Below are 20,492 nucleotides of genomic sequence, written 5' to 3' on the forward strand. Positions count from 1 at the left end.
ACCTCTGGGCCTCCTCTTCACTGGTCTCCGCAAGATGGGCTCTGCAGCAGCCCTGCTACCGGGCCTCTTCCTCTTCTCGGGCCGCTGCGACTTGAGATTCGCGGCGGCCCGTAAGCTCTGCTCCTCTTCTGCACGCGCTGATGCTCCTCCTCCTTCGTGCCTGCGCGGCTCCGGCAACGTTTACCTCCGGAGCCGTACAGGCAGGAAGGAGGAGCATCAGCGCGTTTAAATGCAACCTTTTTCTTCGGGCCGGCTCTGCCGATCTGCCTGCTATATGCGTGTCGCTGCTCAGCCGCCAGTGGGATGAGGTCCACTGGCGGCTGCATGAGCCTCCTTGCACCCGGGGGCATTGGCTCCCCTCGGGATACCACTGGTCGCGGCGCCCTAGGCCCAGGCCTAGTGCTTCCACTGGCCCTGGAGGGGGTGTGTAGTCCTGACTAGAAGTCTTAAACTCCCTGTTTTCCCTGTGATGTCTATCCTGGGAGGAAGGGATTCTGAAATTAAAACTCACCCTCCTGCTGGGCTTATCAGGCTGAGACCTTTGGCTGTCTCTTCCTCTTTGTTTATCAGACCCCTGGTGTGCCGGTTTGAACGGCTTGCCTGGGATCAAAGGTTTGCCAGCCGCTTCAAAAGCCTGTTCAATTAGGAAGGGAAAACGCTGATTTCTTTCAGCAGGAGCTAGTGAGCTCAATCTGTTTCTAAGATCAACGTGAATAGAGGTTTCAGGCATAATATCTTTCAGAATTTCCCAAACCTGATAAATTATCTAATGTAACAAGCATGCCTAATGAATAAGCAGCTGAAATGCCATACTTGTGCGTTATCGTGCCTAATGCTAGTCTCACCCTATCTGCTTTACGATTGATCTCACTACGAGCGCCAAAACCCACAGGCGTCCCCGGGGAAATGGAATTACTCCCGTAACAATCACAAAGGGTTAAGAAGCACCTTAGGACAGCAGTGTAAAACACATTCTTCTTCCCAGCCGGAACCTGGTCCACGGCGGGAGCGTCATAGGACAGGATTGCATCCAAAGGGGGTCTAGCTTCTGTGAATGCCAAGCCCCCCCCCCTCCCCCTTTCAGACATGGGGACTGCCGGAGTTTGCGCAAACACTTACTAAGTGTGAATGACATTTGACAATCAGGGAGAGCAAAAGGCGCAAAATTTTCCTCCCCCCTTTTGTCTAACCCTAGAAGTCTCCCTTGCTGGCTCTGTGCTTTCAGACGGCACATGTCCTTGTGAAAGCAGAGAGGAATCACTCTCAATTTGTAAATGGAGAACAAAAGACTGATTCTCCTGAATATTAGATTCGAGCCAGGCACGAAATGCTGCTTCTTCAGAAGCCCTAATCCTATAAAGGGTCAGCCATGCTGTACTTAATGAAAAAAAAAATTTTTTTTTACTATAGGTAAAGCAAAATTGCTTACCTTGTAATAGGTGTTATCCCAGGACAGCAGGATGGAGTCCTCACATATGGGTGACGTCACGGACGGAGCCCGAACGTGGGAAAAACTTCTGTCAAAGTTTCTATAAACTTTTGACTGGCTGCCTGAGGCTACTGAGCATGCCCGGCATGCCATGATATTCCCTGCCACAGGTGTCTCACTCCAGTCTCGTATGTAGCAATAAGCTTTAGCAAAAACAAAGTATTAAAACGTATCGGACCCAACTCCACGGGGTGGCTGGTGGGTTTCGTGAGGACTACATCCTGCTGTCCTGGGATAACACCTATTACAAGGTAAGCAATTTTGCTTTATCCCAGGACAAGCAGGATGCTAGTCCTCACATATGGGTGATTAGCGAGCTAGAGGCTGAGTCATTTGTGCTTGAGTCAATAGCGAAGTATTGTTGTTGAAATGAATCAGCCGAAGATCACAGTAGATTGGATGTAGAAGGAGTTGAGATTACACTGGAAACAAGTTCTTTAAGACAGATTATCCGTAGGCTGAATCTTGTCGTCCCTCTTTATTTAGGCAGTAATGAGCGGCAAAGGTGTGAAGAGAACTCCATGTTGCTGCTTTACATATGTCAAGGATTGGTACTGAACGATAGTGTGCTACTGAGGTTGACATTGCTGTGACTGCATATGCTGTTACTCGCCCTTGGAGAGGAAGGCCTGCTTGTTCATAACAAAACTGTATGCAATCTGCTAGCCAGTTTGATAAAGTCTGCTTACCCACTGCCTTCCCTGGTTTGTTTGGATCATAAGAAACAAAAAGTTGTTTAGATTTCCTATGGACTGCTGTGCGGTTTATGTAAAAAGACAACGCACGTTTACAGTCCAAGGTGTGTAAGGCTCGTTCTCCTTGATGAGAATGAGGTCTTGGGAAGAATGTGGGTAAAACTATGGATTGGTTTAAGTGGAATTCCGTAACTACCTTGGGAAGGAATTTTGGATGTGTTCGGAGAACCACTCTGTCATGCAGAAACCTAGTGTAAGGTTCATATGTGACCAGTGCTTGTAGCTCACTAACCCTTCTAGCTGATGTAATGGCTATGAGGAAGATAGTTTTCCATGTGAGAAATTTAAGATTACAAGAATCTATGGGTTCGAAAGGGGAACGCATGAGTCTTGTTAAGACCAAGTTTAGGTCCCATGCTGTGACTGGAGGCCGAATTGGTGGTTTAAGTTGAGTTAAACCTCTCATGAACCTGGTGATAAGAGGTTGTGTAGATATTGGTGCATCTCCCATTTTGTTATGGTAAGCAGAGATTGCACTTAAGTGTACTCTTACAGATGAAGTCTGGAGACCAGATTCTGAAAGATGGTATAAATAGTCTAGAAGAGAAGTAGTGGGGTAGGTGAAAGGATCAATAGTCTTTTGCCTGCACCATAGAATCTCTTCCACTTAGAAGAATAGTTCTTTCGTGTGGAAGGTTTACGTGAAGCTATAAGCACTTGAGATATATTGGATGAAAGATTGAGTGGTTGTAAGATCAAGCTTTCAACATCCATGCTGTCAGGGCTAGGGATTGGAGGTTGGGATGGCACAACCGACCCTGATCTTGAGTTATGAGAGTGGGAGCTACTCCCAGACAAATGGGATCCCTGACTGAGAGGTCTAGAAGTGTGGGAAACCATACTTGTCGAGGCCAAGACGGGGCTATGAGTATCATGGACCCTTTGTCTTGTTGTAATTTCACTAGAGTTTTGGTTATAAGTGGTATCGGAGGATACGCGTATAGTAGGCCTGAGTTCCAAGGGTGAGCAAAGGCGTCCTTGGCTGGCTGGTTCTTCTGTTTATGTAGAGAACAGAACTTGTCCACTTTGTGATTCAGATGTGACGCAAACAGGTCTATCGGTTGACCCCAACGCTGAAATATCCTGGTCGCTATTGAGGGATCCAGGGACCACTCGTGTGGTTGGAATGGACGACTGAGTCGATCCACCACTACGTTCTGAATGCCTGCAAGATAGGTGGCCCGTAGGAACATTGAGTGGTTCAAGGCCCATCCCCAAATCTGTGCTGCTTTTTGACAAAGGAGATACGAGCCCGTACCTCCCTGTTTGTTTATGTACCACATGGCTACTGTGTTGTCCGTTTGGATCAGAACAGTCTTGTGCGAAAGGCAGTCTTTGAACGCATGCAGCGCATAACGTATAGCTCGAAGTTCTAGAAAATTGATTTGAAACGTTGCTTCGAGTTTTGTCCATGTCCCTTGAGTTTGGAGATTGTCTATATGAGCTTCCCAACCCAAGGTGGATGCATCTGTAGTTAATGTTATCTGTGGGACTGGTTGCTGGAAGTCCTGTCCCTTGCGTAAATTGTCCTTGTTCAACCACCAAAGGAGAGATAAACGAAGTTGTTGTGTGATTTGGATTGGAGAGTGCAAAGGTTGAATGGCTTGAATCCATTGTGATTTTAATGTCCATTGGGTTATTCTCATGGCGAGTCTTGCCATAGGGGTAACATGAACTGTGGAAGCCATGTGGCCTAACAAGGTTAGAACTTGGTGAGCTTCCTTGAATGTAACAACTTTGCCAAGAGGGACAGCGTTTCTGCTCTATCGTCCGGTAGAATGGCTTTTGCAATGATAGTGTTTAACTCTGCTCCTATGAACTGGAGAAGATGAGACGGAATTAGATGGGATTTTGGATAATTGATGAGAAAACCCATGTTGTGAAGCACAGCAATCGTGTGATTTCGGGAAGTTAGAGCTCCTTCTTGCAACTGACTTCTTATGAGCCAATTGTCGAGATATGGGAAAACATGAACACCTTGTTTGTGCAAGTGTGCTGTTATGACTGCCAGACATTTTGTGAATACTCTGGGAGCAGAGGCAAGACCAAATGGTAGTACTCTGTATTGGAAATGTTGATGACCCACCATGAACCGCAGGTACTTGCGATGAGGAGGGTATATTGGAATGTGAGCATAAGCATCTTGAAGGTCCAGAGAACAAAGCCAATCTCCTTGTTGAAGGAGTGGGAGCATTATACCTAAGGATACCATTCTGAATTTTTTTCTTTTTAGAAATTTGTTGAGATTTCTGAGGTCCAGTATAGGACGGAGGCCTCCAGTTTTCTTTGGAATGAGGAAATAACGGGAGTAGAATCCTCTGCCCTGCTGGGCCCAGGGTACTCGCTCGACTGCCCTGGCGTTCAGAAGGGTGGATAATTCTTTTTGAAGGTGAAGAATGTGATTCTCTGTGAGATGAGAAGGTTTTGGTGGAAATTCTGGAGGGATTGAATTGAAATTGAGATGGTATCCTTTGTGAATGATAGACAGGACCCATTGGTCCGACATTATCGATGTAAAATGTTTGTAGTCTGCCTCCTACTGGTAATGTTGGGTAAGGGTTGGCATGTGGGCTCTGTTCTCCGGTTGTAATCTCAAAAACCAGTGGCAGGTCCAGTTTGAGGGGCTGGTGCTGGTCTTGGAGCTCTTTGTTGTCGCTGTTGAGGTCTTTGCTGAGATCTAGGAGGTCTCGGTCTAGACGATGGAGGATAGTATTTTCGCTGTCTGAAGAAGGGCCTTCTGGTGTCCCTTCGTGATGGTCGTCTGGCACAATGTGGAGAAGGGTCATGTGGCAGCGTGGATAACTGCCGCAGTGTCTCTGTATGTTCCCTTAGTTGGGAAACAGCATCCTAGACTTTTGAACCAAACAGGTTATCCCCCAGGCAGGCAAGATCAACCAGCTTGTCCTGTACTTCTGGTCTTAAATCGGATGCTTTAAGCCAGGTCCAGCGTCTTGCAGCAATGCTGGATGCAGCCACTCGTGAAGCGGTGTCATAGCTGTCATATACTGCTCGTACTTCGTGTTTGCCAGCATTGAGACCTTTATTTATAACAGCCTGCGCAGCTTCTTGATACTGTGCAGGCAAAGATGGCACGAATTCTTCCATTTGTTTTCACAAGTTTCTGTGGTATTGTGTCATATACAAATGGTATGCTGATATTTTGGAATTCAGCATTGCTCCTTGGTACACTTTGCGGCCCAGCTGGTCAAGGAACCTATTGTCTTTCCCTGGAGGGACTGAGGAATGGGCTCTTGTCCGGCGAGATTTCTTTTGGGCCGATTCAACAACCACCGAATGGTGGGGTAGTTGTGTTTTTTGGTATGAGGAGGAAGGTTGTACCAAATATGTAGATTCTATGCGCTTGTTTATTGCAGGGACTGAACAAGGGTTTTCCCACAGACCTTGTAGCTGTAACAAAATGTCGTGGACAGGTATGGCAAGAGTGTGCTTAGGTGGATCAACAAATTGAAGCACTTCTAGTGTTTGTTGCCTATTATCTTGTTCAGTATGCAATTGAAAGGGAATATTATCTGCCATTTCTTGTACAAATGACTGAAATGTGAAATCTTCCGGTGGTGACTGCTTTGTGGCAGGTGGCGGAGAGGGATCTGACATAAAATCCTCTGATGATGGTTCGGAATCATATTGAGTTGGTTGATGAGGTGGTGTTGCCTTTTGAGTCTGTATTCCAGAGGGTCCTGGTAAAGGATCATCTGATGAAGAATGTGCTGGCGGTACATCTTCTGGTGCAGTTGGTAACTAAGATAGCAAGTCTGTATACCTTTTAGTAATAATATCCTGGAAGGATCTATCTTCAGAGATTGGTCCTTTTGCTGCCAATGATGATCTCTTACTGTGAAATGCCTTTTTGGGAAGGTATGGTATAGTGGGAGCAGTGGTGTACAGAGGCAGTGATCTTGACATCATAGAAACATAGAAATGACGGCAGAAGAAGACCAAATGGCCCATCTAGTCTGCCCAGCAAGCTTCACACATATTTTCTCTCATACTTATCTGTTTCTCTTAGCTCTTGGTTCTATTTCCCTTCCATCCCCACCTTTAATGTAGAGAGCAGTGATGGAGCTGCATCCAAGTGAAATATCTAGCTTGATTAGTTTGGGGTAGTAGCCGCCGCAATAAGCAAGCTGCACCCATGCTTATTTGTTTTACCCAGACTATGTTATTAGCCCTTATTGGTTGTTTTTCTTCTCCCCTGCCGTTGAAGCAGGGAGCTATGCTGGATATGCGTGACGTATAAGTCTTCTCCCATGCCGTTGAAGCAGAGAGCCATGCTGGATGTGCATCGAAAGTGAAGTATCAGGCCCATTTGGTTTGGGGTAGTAACCGCCGTAACAAGCCAGCTACTCCCCGCTTTGTGAGTGCGAACCCTCTTTTCTTCTCCCCTGCCGTTGAATCAGAGAACTATGCTGTATATGCATTGAAAGTGAAGTATCAGGCTTATTTGATTTGGGGTAGTAACCGCCGTAACAAGCCAGCTACTCCCCTCTTTGTGAGTGTGAATCCTTTTTTCCACATTTCCTCTTGCTGTTGAAGCTTAGAGCGATGTTGGAGTCAAGCCTCTGTATGTTTATTTAATAAGGGTATTGACTCCAGGCAGTAGCCATCATTCTGGCGAGTCACCCACTCTTCATTGGCAGCCTCTTGACTTTATGGATCCACAGTGTTTATCCCACGCCCCTTTGAAGTCCTTCACAGTTCTGGTCTTCACCACATCCTCCGGAAGGGCATTCCAGGCATCCACCACCCTCTCCGTGAAGAAATACTTCCTGACATTGGTTCTGAATCTTCCTCCCTGGAGCTTCAAATCGTGACCCCTGGTTCTGCTGATTTTTTTCCTTAGGAAAGGTTTGTCGTTGTCTTTTGATCATTAACACCTTTCAAGTATCTGAAAGTCTGTATCATATCACCTCTGCTCCTCCTTTCCTCCAGGGTGTACATATTTAGATTCTTCAATCTCTCCTCGTACGTCATCCGATGAAGATCCTCCACCTTCCTGGTCGCCCTTCTCTGTACCGCCTCCATCTTGTCTTTGTCTTTTTGAAGGTACGGTCTCCAGAACTGAACACAGTACTCCAGGTGAGGCCTCACCAAGGACCTGTACAAGGGAATAATCACTTCCCTTTTCTTACTCGATATTCCTCTCTCTATGCAGCCCAGCATTCTTCTGGCTTTAGCTATCGCCTTGTCGCATTGTTTCGCCGACTTCAGATCATTAGACACCATCACCCCAAGGTCCCTCTCCTGCTCCGTGCACATCAGCCTTTCCCCCCCCATTGAATACAGTTCATTTGGATTTCCACTCCCCATATGCATGACTTTGCACTTCTTGGCATTGAATCTCAGCTGCCATATCTTCGACCACTCTTCCAGTTTCCTTAGATCCCGTCTCATTCTCTCCACTCCTTCCGGCGTGTCCACTCTGTTGCAGATCTTAGTGTCATCCGCAAAAAGACAAACCTTACCTTCTATCCCGTCCGCAATGTCGCTCACAAAGATATTGAACAGGACCGGTCCCAACACCGATCCTTGCGGTACACCACTTAAAACCGCTCTCTCTTCAGAGAAGGTTCCATTTACCATCACACATTGTCTTCTGTCCGTCAACCAATTTGCAATCCAGGTCACCACCTCGGCACTCACTCCCAAGCTTCTCGTTTTATTCACCAGTCTCCTGTGCGGAACCGTATCAAAAGCTTTGCTGAAATCCAAGTATATGATATCGAGCGCTCTTCCTCTATCCAATTCCTTGGTTACCCAGTCAAAAAAGTCAATCAGATTTGTCTGACAGGATCTTCCTCTGGTGAATCCATGCTGCCTCTGGTCCATCAATTCTCCGGACTGTAGATAGTTCACTATTCTCTCTTTCAACAGTGACTCCATTACTTTTCCCACCACTGAAGTGAGGCTAACCGGTCTGTAGTTACCAGCCTCCTCTCTGTTCCCACTCTTGTGAAGCGGGACCACATCAGTGACATCGTTATTATTGAAGTAGGGAGGAATGAGAACTCTGAAATTGGTATTCTGGCAGTGACAGACGTCGATGGAGGCATCGAGGAAGTGATAGGCATAGACAATGGTTGCAGTATCGGTAGTATAGATGATATCGGCGGTCCCGCCGGCATCGACATGTCCACCGGCATCGACGATGGCGCCGGAAGTTGTTTCTGTAATGCGTCTAGAACCAATTTTTGAGCCATAGATGTGAAATCCGGGGTAGGCGATGTTGACGTCGAGGGTAACTCAGGCATCGAGGTTGAAGTTCCGATGACTTTAGGCCGTTTCGCTAACTGTTCCGTCGATGGTGGTATCGACGATCGATGGTGCTTGTGTTTATGCTTTTGTTTAGTTTGTAACACTGACCTGACCGATGCCGAGGACGGTGTCGGTGACGGCGCGTCTCCTGAACCCTCGACAAGCTTTTTAGTTACCCCTGTAGGCGAAGACTTGGTCGAAGTCGATGGCGATGGTAGTATTTGAAGTTGAAAAACTTGGGCCAACTTCTCTCTTCTGAGTTTTCGACCCTTTGAGAACATGATGAAATTTCATGTTTCTCTCCGAGGCAGATCACACATTCGGTATGCGGATCTGTAACGGACATGGTCCGGTTACAAGAACACTTCTTAAACCCGGAGGCCATACTGAAAAAAACGACAGCTGTCTGAGAAAACGAATCGCCAAAAATGAGAAGTCTGAGAAAATGTTGTCACCGGCCGGTTTAAAATAGGAATGAGACCCGATGTGGGAAAAAAACTTTAAGTTTTAACTAACTTTTTTAGTATGTTTTGTGAGGAGACTCACAGGGCTCCGACGACCGCAGTGCTAATGGGCACGCGGAAAAACGAAGACTGGAGTGAGACCCCTGTGGCAGGGAATATCATGGCATGCCGGGTATGCTCAGTAGCCTTAGGCAGCCAGTCAAAAGTTTATAGAAACTTTGACAGAAGTTTTTCCCGCGTTCAGGCTCAGTCAGTGACGTCACCCATATGTGAGGACTAGCATCCTGCTTGTCCTGGGATAATATCTCTATACTGGAAATTAAAAATCCTATTTTTTTTCCTTAGACAATACCTAAATCTCTAAAACAATCACACATCTATGGGTGCCATGTCAAAAAGGAAATATAAGCAGAACTTGCCTTATTCAATTTTAACCCTTTTTGCCCTATAGACAAAAAGTTTATTATTTATACAGGGATGTGAGTTCTAACTTTAGAGAAAGACTGATGAATCAAGAGGGTAGGTAATCTAAGAACGCCGTGTAGGCAAATAGTGGATTAGACACCAGATGTTGTCCAAAATTTCTTTATTTGAATGGAGACACAAGATTCATACTTTTGCCCGACTCAGGCCGGCAGCCAGCATTCTGCAATTTGCAGGTTTATGTAGCACTTTGAGCTGTTATCTTGCCTCGAGCAAAAATCACGATTTTGGCATTGCAGACACTCGAATCATGATATATAAATATATTGAATTTACAAAAATCTACATACAGCCCCTGAGGCGAAACTCGGCCTGAGTCGGGCAAATGTATGAATCTTGTGTCTCCATTCAAATAAAGAAATTTTGGACAACATCTGGTGTCTAATCCACTATTTGCCTAACTTTAGAGAAATACATCAAATAATTAAAGTAGCATAGCATGCAGAGAAATAAACCAGACAGTAAGTATTTTAAAATACTTTATTCCAGATAAAAAGAAATTCCAATCTTAAAAACCGCTAAATGATTGAGACATTTCAGTGTTTAAGTCTTAATCTAATCAAGTAGTACATAATTAAAGGTAAATCACTGTAACCGAAACAATTGAAATCAAATAATCAACCAGAGGCATTTCTCTTGTAAAATCAATGCATCTCTTAATACATATCTTGCTAATGTTAGTTAGAAATAATAGTATTTAATTTAAGAGGGTTCTCAAATGCAGAAAAATATAATTGTTTAATTGCTCACTCGCTTTTAATGAAGCTATTAAGCTCCTTTCCTTTGTCTCTCATACAAGTGGACAAAATCCTGCCTGCATTCTCTTTGTTAGCCCTCGTTTAAATAACAGAAAAACCCGGGCTGGGGCTGGTCTGTTCCTTCTCTTTCAAAAGTGAACAAATTAGCCCCCCCTTTCTAAAACAGAGGAGTCTGAAACTAGAAAAAAGTTTCAAAAGTTCATTAAAATTGCTTTTCCTGCTAATTAAAGTTTTGCCTGACTTCTCTTCCTTCAGATAGAGACAGGCAGAAGGGCTCGGGTTTTTTTTCTAACTCAGCACAGAGATAAGAAACAAAGTATTCTGGGCTTTCCAAGGACCCAGGTGTCGGGATGCTGTCTGGTCTTGGAAAACAACCCTTAAAAGGGCCCCTTTCTAACTAGACACAAAGATAAAACAATAAGATTTTTTCTGCACTTCCTCTGTAGCCTCATCAAGGTCGCAGGTGTTGGTTGGAAGATATCCAAAAGAGGCCCCTTGTCTAATGCTGTGCCTAAAAAAAGGCATATGAGAATCAATGCTTATGTTCTATTATGACCTAATGCTGACTACACTGAATATACCGTATTTTCCGGCGTATAAGACAACCCCCCCTTTTTTATACATATTTTTAAGAAAAAAAATAATTTTACACTCAAACAGGAGCAACCCTATCTATGAAAAGGCAACACTACAAATACCATATATCAGGCCCTAAAAACCAATACACCTCTTATTAGGAAAACAGAACTAGCAAGCAGCTATAGATCCCCACACAGAAATAATTGTAAAACTATACTAATAAGCAGAATAAATGTTTCAAAACAGATATGAACAGAATAACATCCAACAATTTAAAAACTCATAATTATTAAAAATTGTCGAAATATAAATAAAATATTTCAAAACAGACACATCATATAACACCCAATAATTAAAATGGCAGTCAATCAAGAAAAGTAAACTTTAAAAGCTGCCTTTACTTACCCTCTCCAGAAACTCTCCTACTCCTTTCCCTTGCAGGCAAAGAGCACTCACCAGAAGCAGCAGTGGCTGCTGAAGCTCTGTCCTCACAGTCTTCTTCCTTAGGGCCCACAACCAGTCTCTGTCTCACACAGATCAGTAACTTCCCTAACTAGTATCTCTTCCTCACACACACAGCAGTCACCTCCCTGACCAGTCTGTCTCTCTCTCTCTCTCACACACACACACCAGTCACCTCCCTGACCAGTCTGTCTCTCTCTCTCACACACACACACGTCACCTCCCTGACCAGTCTCTCTCTCACACACACACACACCAGTCACCTCCCTGACCAGTCTCAGTCTCTCACACACACACACACACACACAGTCACCTCCCTGACCAGTCTCTCACACACACACACAGTCACCTCCCTGACCAGTCTCTCTCAATCACACACACACACGTCACCTCCCTGACCAGTCTCTCTCAATCACACACATGTTCTGCCACTTACAGACAATCTCACGTATACTCTGTCACTTACAACCACTCACATACTGCCACTCATGCACCCAGGCACCCATTCTACCACACACAAGCTCTCACTCATGCACCCATTCTACCACACACACAAGCTCTCACTCATGCACCCAGGCACCCATTCTACCACACACACACAAGCTCTCACTCATTCACCCAGGCACCCATTCTACCACACACACACAAGCTCTCACTCATGCACCCAGGCACCCATTCTACCACACACACACAAGCTCTCACTCATGCACCCAGGCACCCATTCTACCACACACACACAAGCTCTCACTCATGCACCCAGGCACCCATTCTACCACATACATACAAGCTCACATGGAGCCTCTTCTCATAGTTTGGCCCAATAAACCTGGCCTCTGCTTCTCAGCCATCTCTGGCCTGACCTCCAGTGGCATGCAAATTCTCCCAGCCGCCTCCCACGGTGTGCAGGGTCTCTCCTTTCTTCGGTCCCGCCGGCGGCGGCACGCAGGTCTCTCTTCTCTTCGGCCCTGCCGGCCTGGGCTCCCGCTGTGGCACGCAGCGTCTCTCCTTTCTTCGGTCCCGCCGGCGGCGGCACACAGGTCTCTCTTCTCTTTGGCCCTGCCAGCCTGGCCTCCCGCGGTGGCACGCAGCGTCTCTCCTTTCTTCGGTCCTGCCCCTAGGGAGAAGGGAAGCACAAGTAGGGCAGTGGAACACCGGGAGCCGCGACACACTGGTTGATAACCGCTGCCCTATAAGACGATACCCGGCGTATAAGACGACCCCCGACTTTTAAGAAGATTTTCAGGGGTTAAAAAGTCGTCTTATACGCCGGAAAATACGGTAGGTAATTACCAATAAACACAGTTTCATATTTAATAACATTTTTCTGACAGCCTGGTAGCGGCACTTCAGGAAGAGGCGGTGGCTTGATCGGCTGCCTGCGGAGCGGGATGAGGCTGGTGGTAAGTGATTCTTCCAGCCTATTGGTCAATGTCTGCATATAAATAACATTATCTCTACGTTTAGCTGAACATCATTCTCAAGGAGTTGCTGAAGAGCAGGAAGAAGTGGAGGAGGAAGCACCAGCCCCAGCCCCTGCAGCAGCCGCACTGCTGGGGTGGGTGTGTGTGTGTGTGAGCAGGATGCTCCTCCCACATCCCTCCTGACCCCTCAGGTCAGCAAACTTAATGCTATTACATGTCCCATCTCGAAAGCTAACCCACCTTGTTGAAACAGAGAACAGGCTTTCTTTTCTGCAGGCCCACTATACCAAAGGATATAAGATGTCTCCGAGAAAGAATATTCTTTAAAAAAGCTCTTTAAACAAAAAAAATTTTCCTTGTCAAAAAAGCATTCCCAAACTTAAGTGATAATCTATCACCCCCGACGCATCCCCCCTCAGGGAGTTCTATGTAGCTGACTACTGGCCACTCTTTTGGCTCCTATGTCTCGTTAGAGTAAACTCCCTTATTTCTTTATGATGTTCCCCTTATTGAAGAATTATGTAATATGCTGTTTTATCTTACTCATTTGATTTATGAATATTCATACTGTACCCTGCTCTGAAAGTAGGAAGGGCAGGTAATAAATGCTTTTAAATATCATGTTGCCCCCCCCCCCCCTCACATCCCCCTTTCCTCTCTCTACCTGCCTCCTTCAGTATAGCAGCTTTATGTAAAATAACTGTAACAAACACATCTTTAATAAAATATTTATTATACGAATACCTACCTTTGTGTCTATATTTTACTATACTCACTGTCCAGGAAAAGCTAAACCCAGAACCTCATGCATGTATGCATCATTATTAAGATTAATAAGATTACAAATTCCTTTTACACAAAGATTTTCCTAATCAAATACTGGTATATAAAATCTAGTATAAACTTTTCTACCTAAATCAAAACACGAGACCACTCTCTGTATTTAGAGAGTCTATCATTCTCACACAAGAGACTGCTCCCGTGTTCAGATTGTTGCTACCACTCCCACTCAAAGAAGAAATCAAACTATCCTATCCAAATAAGAAGCACATCAAACTTTAGTAAACACACATAGGCTTAGCAAAATCAGTATTTGAGAAGGGCCTAAAAGTTAGGTCTTCACATTGTTGTACAAATTGCTTACTCAAAATGTGTCTAGAATCCCAGCGATTTTTGGGAAGAAGAAATTATGGACACTTGAGACCATAAATAAAGGACATGAACAAAGAGATACATAAAATGCCCATAACACTTAAATGACAACCAGTGATCCAACTACAAGACATACATGATGTATGACAACACAGGCCTAATGAACACCAGTTCAGTCAACAAAAAAACCCCTAAGATCCAGGACATTATAAATTATTTAAATCAAAACCTCTTGGGGATAACAAACATGCAGGTCAATACAGTAAAGGGCGGCCACGGTTACCCTGCTTCTAACCCGCCTTCTACTCACAATTTGGCCGCGTTAGTCCAACCCGCGATTCACTATCCCCTTTAACACATTCTTACCGCCTCTTTAAATCGAGTAACCCCTTCCGCCCGCGGCATGTATATGAGATGTAAACGATCGGATTAGCTATTTCCCCCCCCCCCCCATTCAGTTATGCGCGCCCCGACTATCGCCTTTTTAACCTGCAGTTTAGCCTGTTAATTTACTGCCTACCCCTACCCCTGCGTTAGAGGCAGGGGTAAGGGTAGACGGCAAACTTTCCCCCAAAAGAAAACCTAAAAACCCCTCCTCCCGAAGCGACTGGACATGTGAAATATGTAAAACCTAAAATCCCCTCCCCAAATTGACAGGCGCTCAAGCCAATGAAAGCACATGAACGAGCGTGCGTGACGTCACGGCGTACGTCATGCGCGCCCGTCCATGTGCTTTCATTGGCTTGAGCGCCCGTGCACTACGGGCGTGCGTTCGTCCTTCTTCTCCGGCGGGGGCCGCTGGAAGCCGCTTTCGCCGTCGGCTGCCCCCTCCGGAGGACGGCAGAGAAGGCTGAAAAAGAAACAAAAAGTAAGTTGGTTACACTTATTCACATATTTTACATGTCGAGTCACTTCGGGAGGAGGGGGTTTTAGGTTTTTGGGTTTTACATATTTTACATGTCGAGTCGCTTCGGGAGGAGGGGATTTTAGGTTTTACATATTTTACATGTCGAGTCGCTTCGGGAGGAGGGGGATTTTAGGTTTTCTTTGGTTAAAGTTTATTTTTATTTATTTATTTAGCATTTTTCTATACCGACCTTCATGGTTAAATACCATATCAGATCGGTTTACATCGAACGGGGATAGAGAACTGTAACAAACGGAACAGCAATTTATAGTCAGAAGGAGAACAAAGTTACATTAAACAAGGACTATAAGCTTGGAAGCTTGACAGCTGAAAAATAAAGGCCCGAGTAGGGCAATAACTTAAAAACAAGAAGTCATAATGGAATCCGGGGCTAGGGCAGGTTATATTATTAGCGAAGGTACTAAAATATGAAGTAAATAGAGGAGTAGCACGGTTCCATAGCTAGTGAACAAGTTGATCGTCTATTGTGTATCCGAAGGATCCGGGAAGGCTTGTTGGAACAGCCAAGTTTTAAGTTTTTTCTTAAATGTTAGAAGGCAAGGTTCCAACCTGAGGTCTGCGGAGAGGTTGTTCCAGATGGCTGGACCTGCTATAGAAAAAGCTCGGTCCCTGGTCGAGATGAGGCGGGTGGCTTTGGTTGGAGGGGCTTGTAGCGCTCCTTTGTAGATTTCTCTAATCGGTCTGTTGGAAGTATGGAGTTTGAGAGGGATTTCAAGGTCAAGGTGAAGATGGTTATGGATGGACTTGTGTATCAGGGTGAGTGATTTGTGAAGGACTCTGTGGCAGACTGGTAACCAGTGTAGGTTTTGGAGAATGGGAGTAATATGTTCTCTCCGGTTGGTGTTGGTTAAAATTCTAGCCGCGGCGTTTTGTATCATCTGTAGTGGTTTGGTGGTTGAGCTGGGTAGGCCTATGAGTAGAGCACTGCAGTAATCTATTTTAGCAAATATTAAGGATTGAAGAACTGTCCTGAAGTCGTGGAAGTATAGGAGAGGTTTGAGTCTTTTCAACACCTGTAGTCTGAGGAAGCAATCTTTGGTTGCAGTGTTGATCATATTCTTTAGATTAAGGCGGTTGTCGAGAATTACCCCCAGATCTCTTACTTGAGTGTGGGAGTGCTGGTAGTTGTGGTCTGTGGAGGGTGGTTGTCTTGGTTGGAAGAGATGAATATTAGTTCGGTCTTAGCGGAGTTGAGGACCAAATGTAGACTGTCGAGGAGACTGGTGATAGATTGTAGGCAGTTGTTCCAGAGCGAGAGAGATTTGGTGATGGATTCTGTTATGGGAATCAGAATCTGAACATCGTCAGCGTAGATGTAGTGAATGAGATTGAGACTTGTTAGCAGATGGCAAAGGGGGAGGAGGTAGATATTGAAAAGGGTGGGAGAAAGGGAGGATCCTTGGGGTACGCCAAGAGAAGAATTTGTCGATGGTGATTCTTTGTTGATCTTGACTTTGAAGCTTCTGTTGCTAAGGAAGGACTTGAACCAGCTGTGGACTGAGCCGGATATGCCTATGTCTGAAAGGCGATTCAGGAGGATGGAGTGGTTAACTGTGTCGAAGGCCGCCGAGATGTCTAGAAGGATTAGAAGAATGGAGTGCCCTTTGTCCAGTCCCATAATAATGTGATCTGTTAGTGAGATGAGAAGGGTTTCTGTGTTGCGTGATTTGCGGAAACCATATTGGGAAGGGAAAAGAATATTGTGTTCTTCTAAGTAATCTGATAGTTGGGTGTTAACCACTTTCTCTGTAATTTTGGCTAGGAATGGTAGATTAGAGATAGGGCGGAAATTAGCTAGAATGCTGGAGTCTAAATTGTGTTTAAGGAGGGGTTTAAGGGTAGCATTTTTTAGACTGTCTGGGTACAATCCTTGAGTTAAGCAGCAGTTTATGATGTTGGTCAGAGGTCCCGAGATTGTGTTTGGGATGAGTAGCAGTAATTTGGAGGGTATGTTGTCTGTTGGGTGGCTGGATGGTTTCTGCCTCTTTAGGATGGATTCGATCTCTTTTGTGGAGGTTAATTCGAAGTTTTCCACCAGGAAGTGGATCCCAACAAAGTTGGGATCCACTTCCTGGTGCCTGTCATTTCAAATGTCATTTGCAATGACATTTGAAGTGACAGGTACCAGCGCACCCAGGATACTGTATAGGCGCTGTATAAAGCGCCCATACAGTAAAATGGGTTGCGCGGGCCTAACGCTTCACAGACGCCTCTTGGATGCGGCTTGCATTTGCAAGCTATTTAAATACAGTTAGGCGAGCCGGACGGGTGCGCCCGGCACTAACGCAGCTCTTCCTACCGCTCCTTACTGTATCGGCCTGATGGTTAGATGAGTCAAGAGCAATCTCACTGAATGGACTATGCCTAGAGGATTTCTCCATTATTCACCAACCCAGATCAGGAAAACATGAAGGAGTGTGCAGCAATACTGATCTTAAACATCATCCAGATGTGTCAAATCCAAACACCACGAGTAGTTACATCAGAGTGCAAACTAGCCCACCCAGGAAATGAAAATCCAATAGGGCCTCTAGTGGTATAATCAACCCCCTTGAACATCTCATCCACTCAAGAATTTCTAGAACTAAATTACAGATCTGACAGTAAGATTCACCGAACTTGTGATCGTGGTGACGACGTCGCATATGGTTAACCTCCTGGTTACAATGTTGACACTGGGTTTCATCTAGGTTGTTAGATCCCTTATCCATAAGGGACCTGATAAGTCTACAAGGAAATGGAAAACCCAAAACAGACAGACATCATTAAGATAAAACTGCTCTCTTAAATGAACCACTCACTATGTTGTCTCTAAGAAGAGATTTTAAACATATAGATATGACTAGATCCTTTCTGAATCCACTGTCTGGGTTTCTTCTTGCTGGACATCATGTTTTAGAGAATTCCACATGGTGTTCCTCATGAAGTTCTTTCAACTGTTTTATTTCTTTTATTTTTTTTTGTTAGCACTGAAAAGTGCTGTTGCGTTAAGCTGCTGAAATAATAAGGCATAAAGGTAGAAGATATTTGGAAAAATATGAGAAACAGAAAAAATTCTGAGGAGAGAGTAATTGTCCATGCTCTAGCTTGGATTAAAAAAAACAAAACAAAACAGGTGGCTTGAGGGCAATACTCATGTGGGAACTCTTGCACATGCTCAGTGAATCCCTAAAGACTAGAGGTTGGAAAAGAAGCCAATGGTGCAAGGGGGTATCCTGCATGGAGCAGCAGTTACTACCCTTAACAGAAAGCAATTAGTCTTGATGCTAGTGACAGAACTGCAACATCGCTCTCTGTTTCATAGTGGGGGAAAAAGAGTAATTGGATGTAGACAATAGCCAATGCTGGGCCCCTTTTATGGTTCATGGTACAGATATGCAGACATTAGGGACAAAGCACAGGACTGTTTCTACAGCCAAGTCCAAATGCAAAGGCTGTTAAAGCAGCATTGTCTGAATTATCAGGAGGGCTGCTTACCCTGTGAAAACATTGCTAGCAATAATTTTGTAATAATTTTGATAATTGTTTTGTTTGGATTGCAAATATTTCTACCCTTAACATAAGGCTTGGGGATAATCTGCACAGAGCGGCAGTTGCTGCTGTTAGCAGAAACATGGGGCTAGCCTCCACGGAGCAGCAGTTACTACCATAAGAAACTTGCTGGGCAGACTGGATAGTCCATTTGGTCTTTTTCTGCCATCATCACTGTTACACTACTAGCTTGGAGAGATGAGTCTGTTTATTGCTGCCAGATGACATCACCGATCATGGCTAAATTTAGCCTGATTACTGACAGAAAAAATAAGATCAATTAGCTCAAAATTCCATATTTAACCAAAGAAGCATAAAAGTTGACTAGGAAGAGCAGCAAACCAAGGGCAAAAAGATGGAATGCTATGACCACAAATGCTCATAGTCTGGGCACTAAAATCCCAGAACTGCAGTCCCTAATGGTAGAGGTGGACTTGGATATTGCTATTACAGAAACATGATTGAGTCTCATGATTGGGATATAGCCATTCCAGGCTACAACTTGATAAGGACAGAGAAAAGGGGGCAAGAGTAGCTCTGTCAAAAACAATATCCAAGTAAGGGATGTGACCAAAGAAGGTGACTGAAAAATAAAGGCAAAAAGAACAGTGCTGACGTAAAAAGGACCCAAAAAGAGAAACACGGAAAAATACCTGGTGAAGCTGTGGAAGAAGAGGAAAGAAATCATGAAAGCAAAAGGTCAAGAGGAAGAAAGGATTGCCAATGAGGGAAAGCAGAGGGGAAAAAAAAGCAAGTTTGCTTACCATAAACTGTTTTCCATAGAAAGGATGAATTAGCCATGTGTTCTCGCCCTCAGAAGGAAACGTTATAAACTCCATCCCAGAAGTTGAGATAGTCCCAAACCAAGGAATACAGTATAAATATTCCCATTGTACAGTTTAATTTATGGCAGCTCTAATGAACATTGATGGAAGTTTTTGAGATAATCCATAAATATTTGAACATCCCATCCTGTCCAGCTTGTTTGTCCCAGTTGTAGCTACCAAAAGAGAAAGGATCGAGATACTCAAACAGAGAAAAGTACTCCATTGTCTGGGCCAAGAACACCACCCTTCAACCCCATAGAAAGAATCCATCCCTTGGGATCTGCAGTGGAAAAATATGCCTGAGAAGATAGCCCCAGAGAATAGTTTTATGGCTCTAGGAGAAATAGCAAACCCCCGAAAAATGGGTTACAAAAATAAATAATTTAAAATATTTGTATTTCATCTCTAACTATTTTCTCTTTGAGGAGTATGTATTTATAGCTGTATATCATTTGCAGGGACGTATTCCATAATTATGAGTCATAACGAAATAAATTCAAGGCTCGCCCTCCTCTAATAACATCGCTTCATCTCCCTGTACTCAGGTTAGAGCCAAAATTCTCCCTCCCAGCAGTCTGAGGTGCAGGCACTCGAGAGTCGAAGCGGATGACTACAAGTTTTTAACGCTAAGGACAGAGAGCTGCCGCCCTCATCAGTCACCTACGACTACTAACGGGAGAGCCATTAAGAAGGGAGCCGCGTCGCACTTACAGCGTCATCCTGAAGCTCCACTTCACCTTCATGCCGCCCCCCCCCCCAAAAAAAACAAAAAACTGAGCAAAGAGCGCACGCATGTCCGGGTTTGGATCTAACAATTCCCAAACTGGATCCACCACAGACAGTACAGCGCTAGAAGAGGAAAGCGGCGGCTGTGCGGAGCCCGCACTTCTCTCTTCCACCGCCATTTCTCGATCATACTGCTCCTGCAACTGCCGCGCAAACCACAAATCCTGCTCCATCCACCACCACCACTATAACCAACAGCCCCAAACCGTCTGCAATGTGGCAGCGCCAAAAGCACGTGGTATAAACGTAAGGCGGGGCACATAGGGTCCCAGCCTCACTCTGGATCATAACGTCTAGTCCATGCCGGGACGGAAGGAGCTATCTGTGAGTGTGGAGGTAAACGTTTAATCAGTTTCTTTTTTTTTGTTGTTGTTGTTGTTGTTGTATGCTATGACTTTTTAAACATCTAAAATCCCTTCCAAAAAGAAGAACTGATGAATCTGCTTCAGCTTTTCTCAGTCCTTAATCAGCTGGAGGCATTCGTTAGAATAGTATAGAAAACAAGCATTTTCTGATCTCAGTCAGACGAGACATGTTACACTGGTTCTTGTTAATTTGTTAGCTATATGCATCTCTTCATTTGG

The 20,492-nt window shown here is 44.7% G+C and overlaps 2 protein-coding genes across 11 annotated transcripts in view; one reads left to right on the forward strand and one right to left on the reverse strand.

Moving 5' to 3' along the window:
- Positions 1-9,954: 9,954 nt before the first annotated feature.
- Positions 9,955-20,108, reverse strand: LOC115087287. 3 transcript variants are annotated; one of them, XM_029594277.1, is made up of 4 exons: positions 19,834-20,108; positions 12,925-13,018; positions 12,124-12,377; positions 9,955-10,733 (listed from the first exon to the last, which is right to left on the reverse strand). In XM_029594277.1, the coding sequence occupies exons 1-4, from the start codon at positions 20,079-20,081 to the stop codon at positions 10,616-10,618; spliced, it is 714 nt and encodes a 237-aa protein (XP_029450137.1). In that variant the 5' UTR covers positions 20,082-20,108; the 3' UTR covers positions 9,955-10,615. The 3 variants fall into 3 exon arrangements, with proteins under 3 accessions (XP_029450137.1, XP_029450138.1, XP_029450140.1); XM_029594278.1 differs by lacking the exon at positions 12,925-13,018; XM_029594280.1 differs by lacking the exons at positions 12,925-13,018; positions 19,834-20,108 and adding an exon at positions 19,060-19,822.
- Positions 20,105-20,492, forward strand: part of PHF10 (PHD finger protein 10) — an 885,396-nt gene continuing 885,008 nt past the window's right edge. For 7 of the 8 annotated variants that reach the window (XR_003855489.1, XM_029594266.1, XM_029594268.1 and 4 more), the window contains exon 1: positions 20,105-20,244. The gene's annotated coding sequence lies outside the window, so the exon portion shown is untranslated. The remainder of the gene's footprint in view (positions 20,245-20,492) is intronic. The other variant, XM_029594267.1, reaches the window with a different exon arrangement.

Source organism: Rhinatrema bivittatum, chromosome 3 (genome assembly GCF_901001135.1).
Source record: "Rhinatrema bivittatum chromosome 3, aRhiBiv1.1, whole genome shotgun sequence".
In the NCBI taxonomy this organism is placed as follows: domain Eukaryota; kingdom Metazoa; phylum Chordata; class Amphibia; order Gymnophiona; family Rhinatrematidae; genus Rhinatrema; species Rhinatrema bivittatum.

Bases quoted from the DNA above. Each gene is read 5' to 3' on its own strand.
- LOC115087287 (XM_029594277.1), bottom strand. From the start codon at position 20,081: ATGGAGCAGGATTTGTGGTTTGCGCGGCAGTTGCAGGAGCAGTATGAT. The intron at 13,019-19,833 runs GTAAGTGCGACG...TTTTGTTTAAAG, and splicing joins TGGAGCTTCAGGATGACGCT to AGCTTTTTTAAAGAATATTC. The intron at 12,378-12,924 runs GTGGGTTAGCTT...CCTTCTCCCTAG, and splicing joins CTGTTCTCTGTTTCAACAAG to GGGCAGGACCGAAGAAAGGA.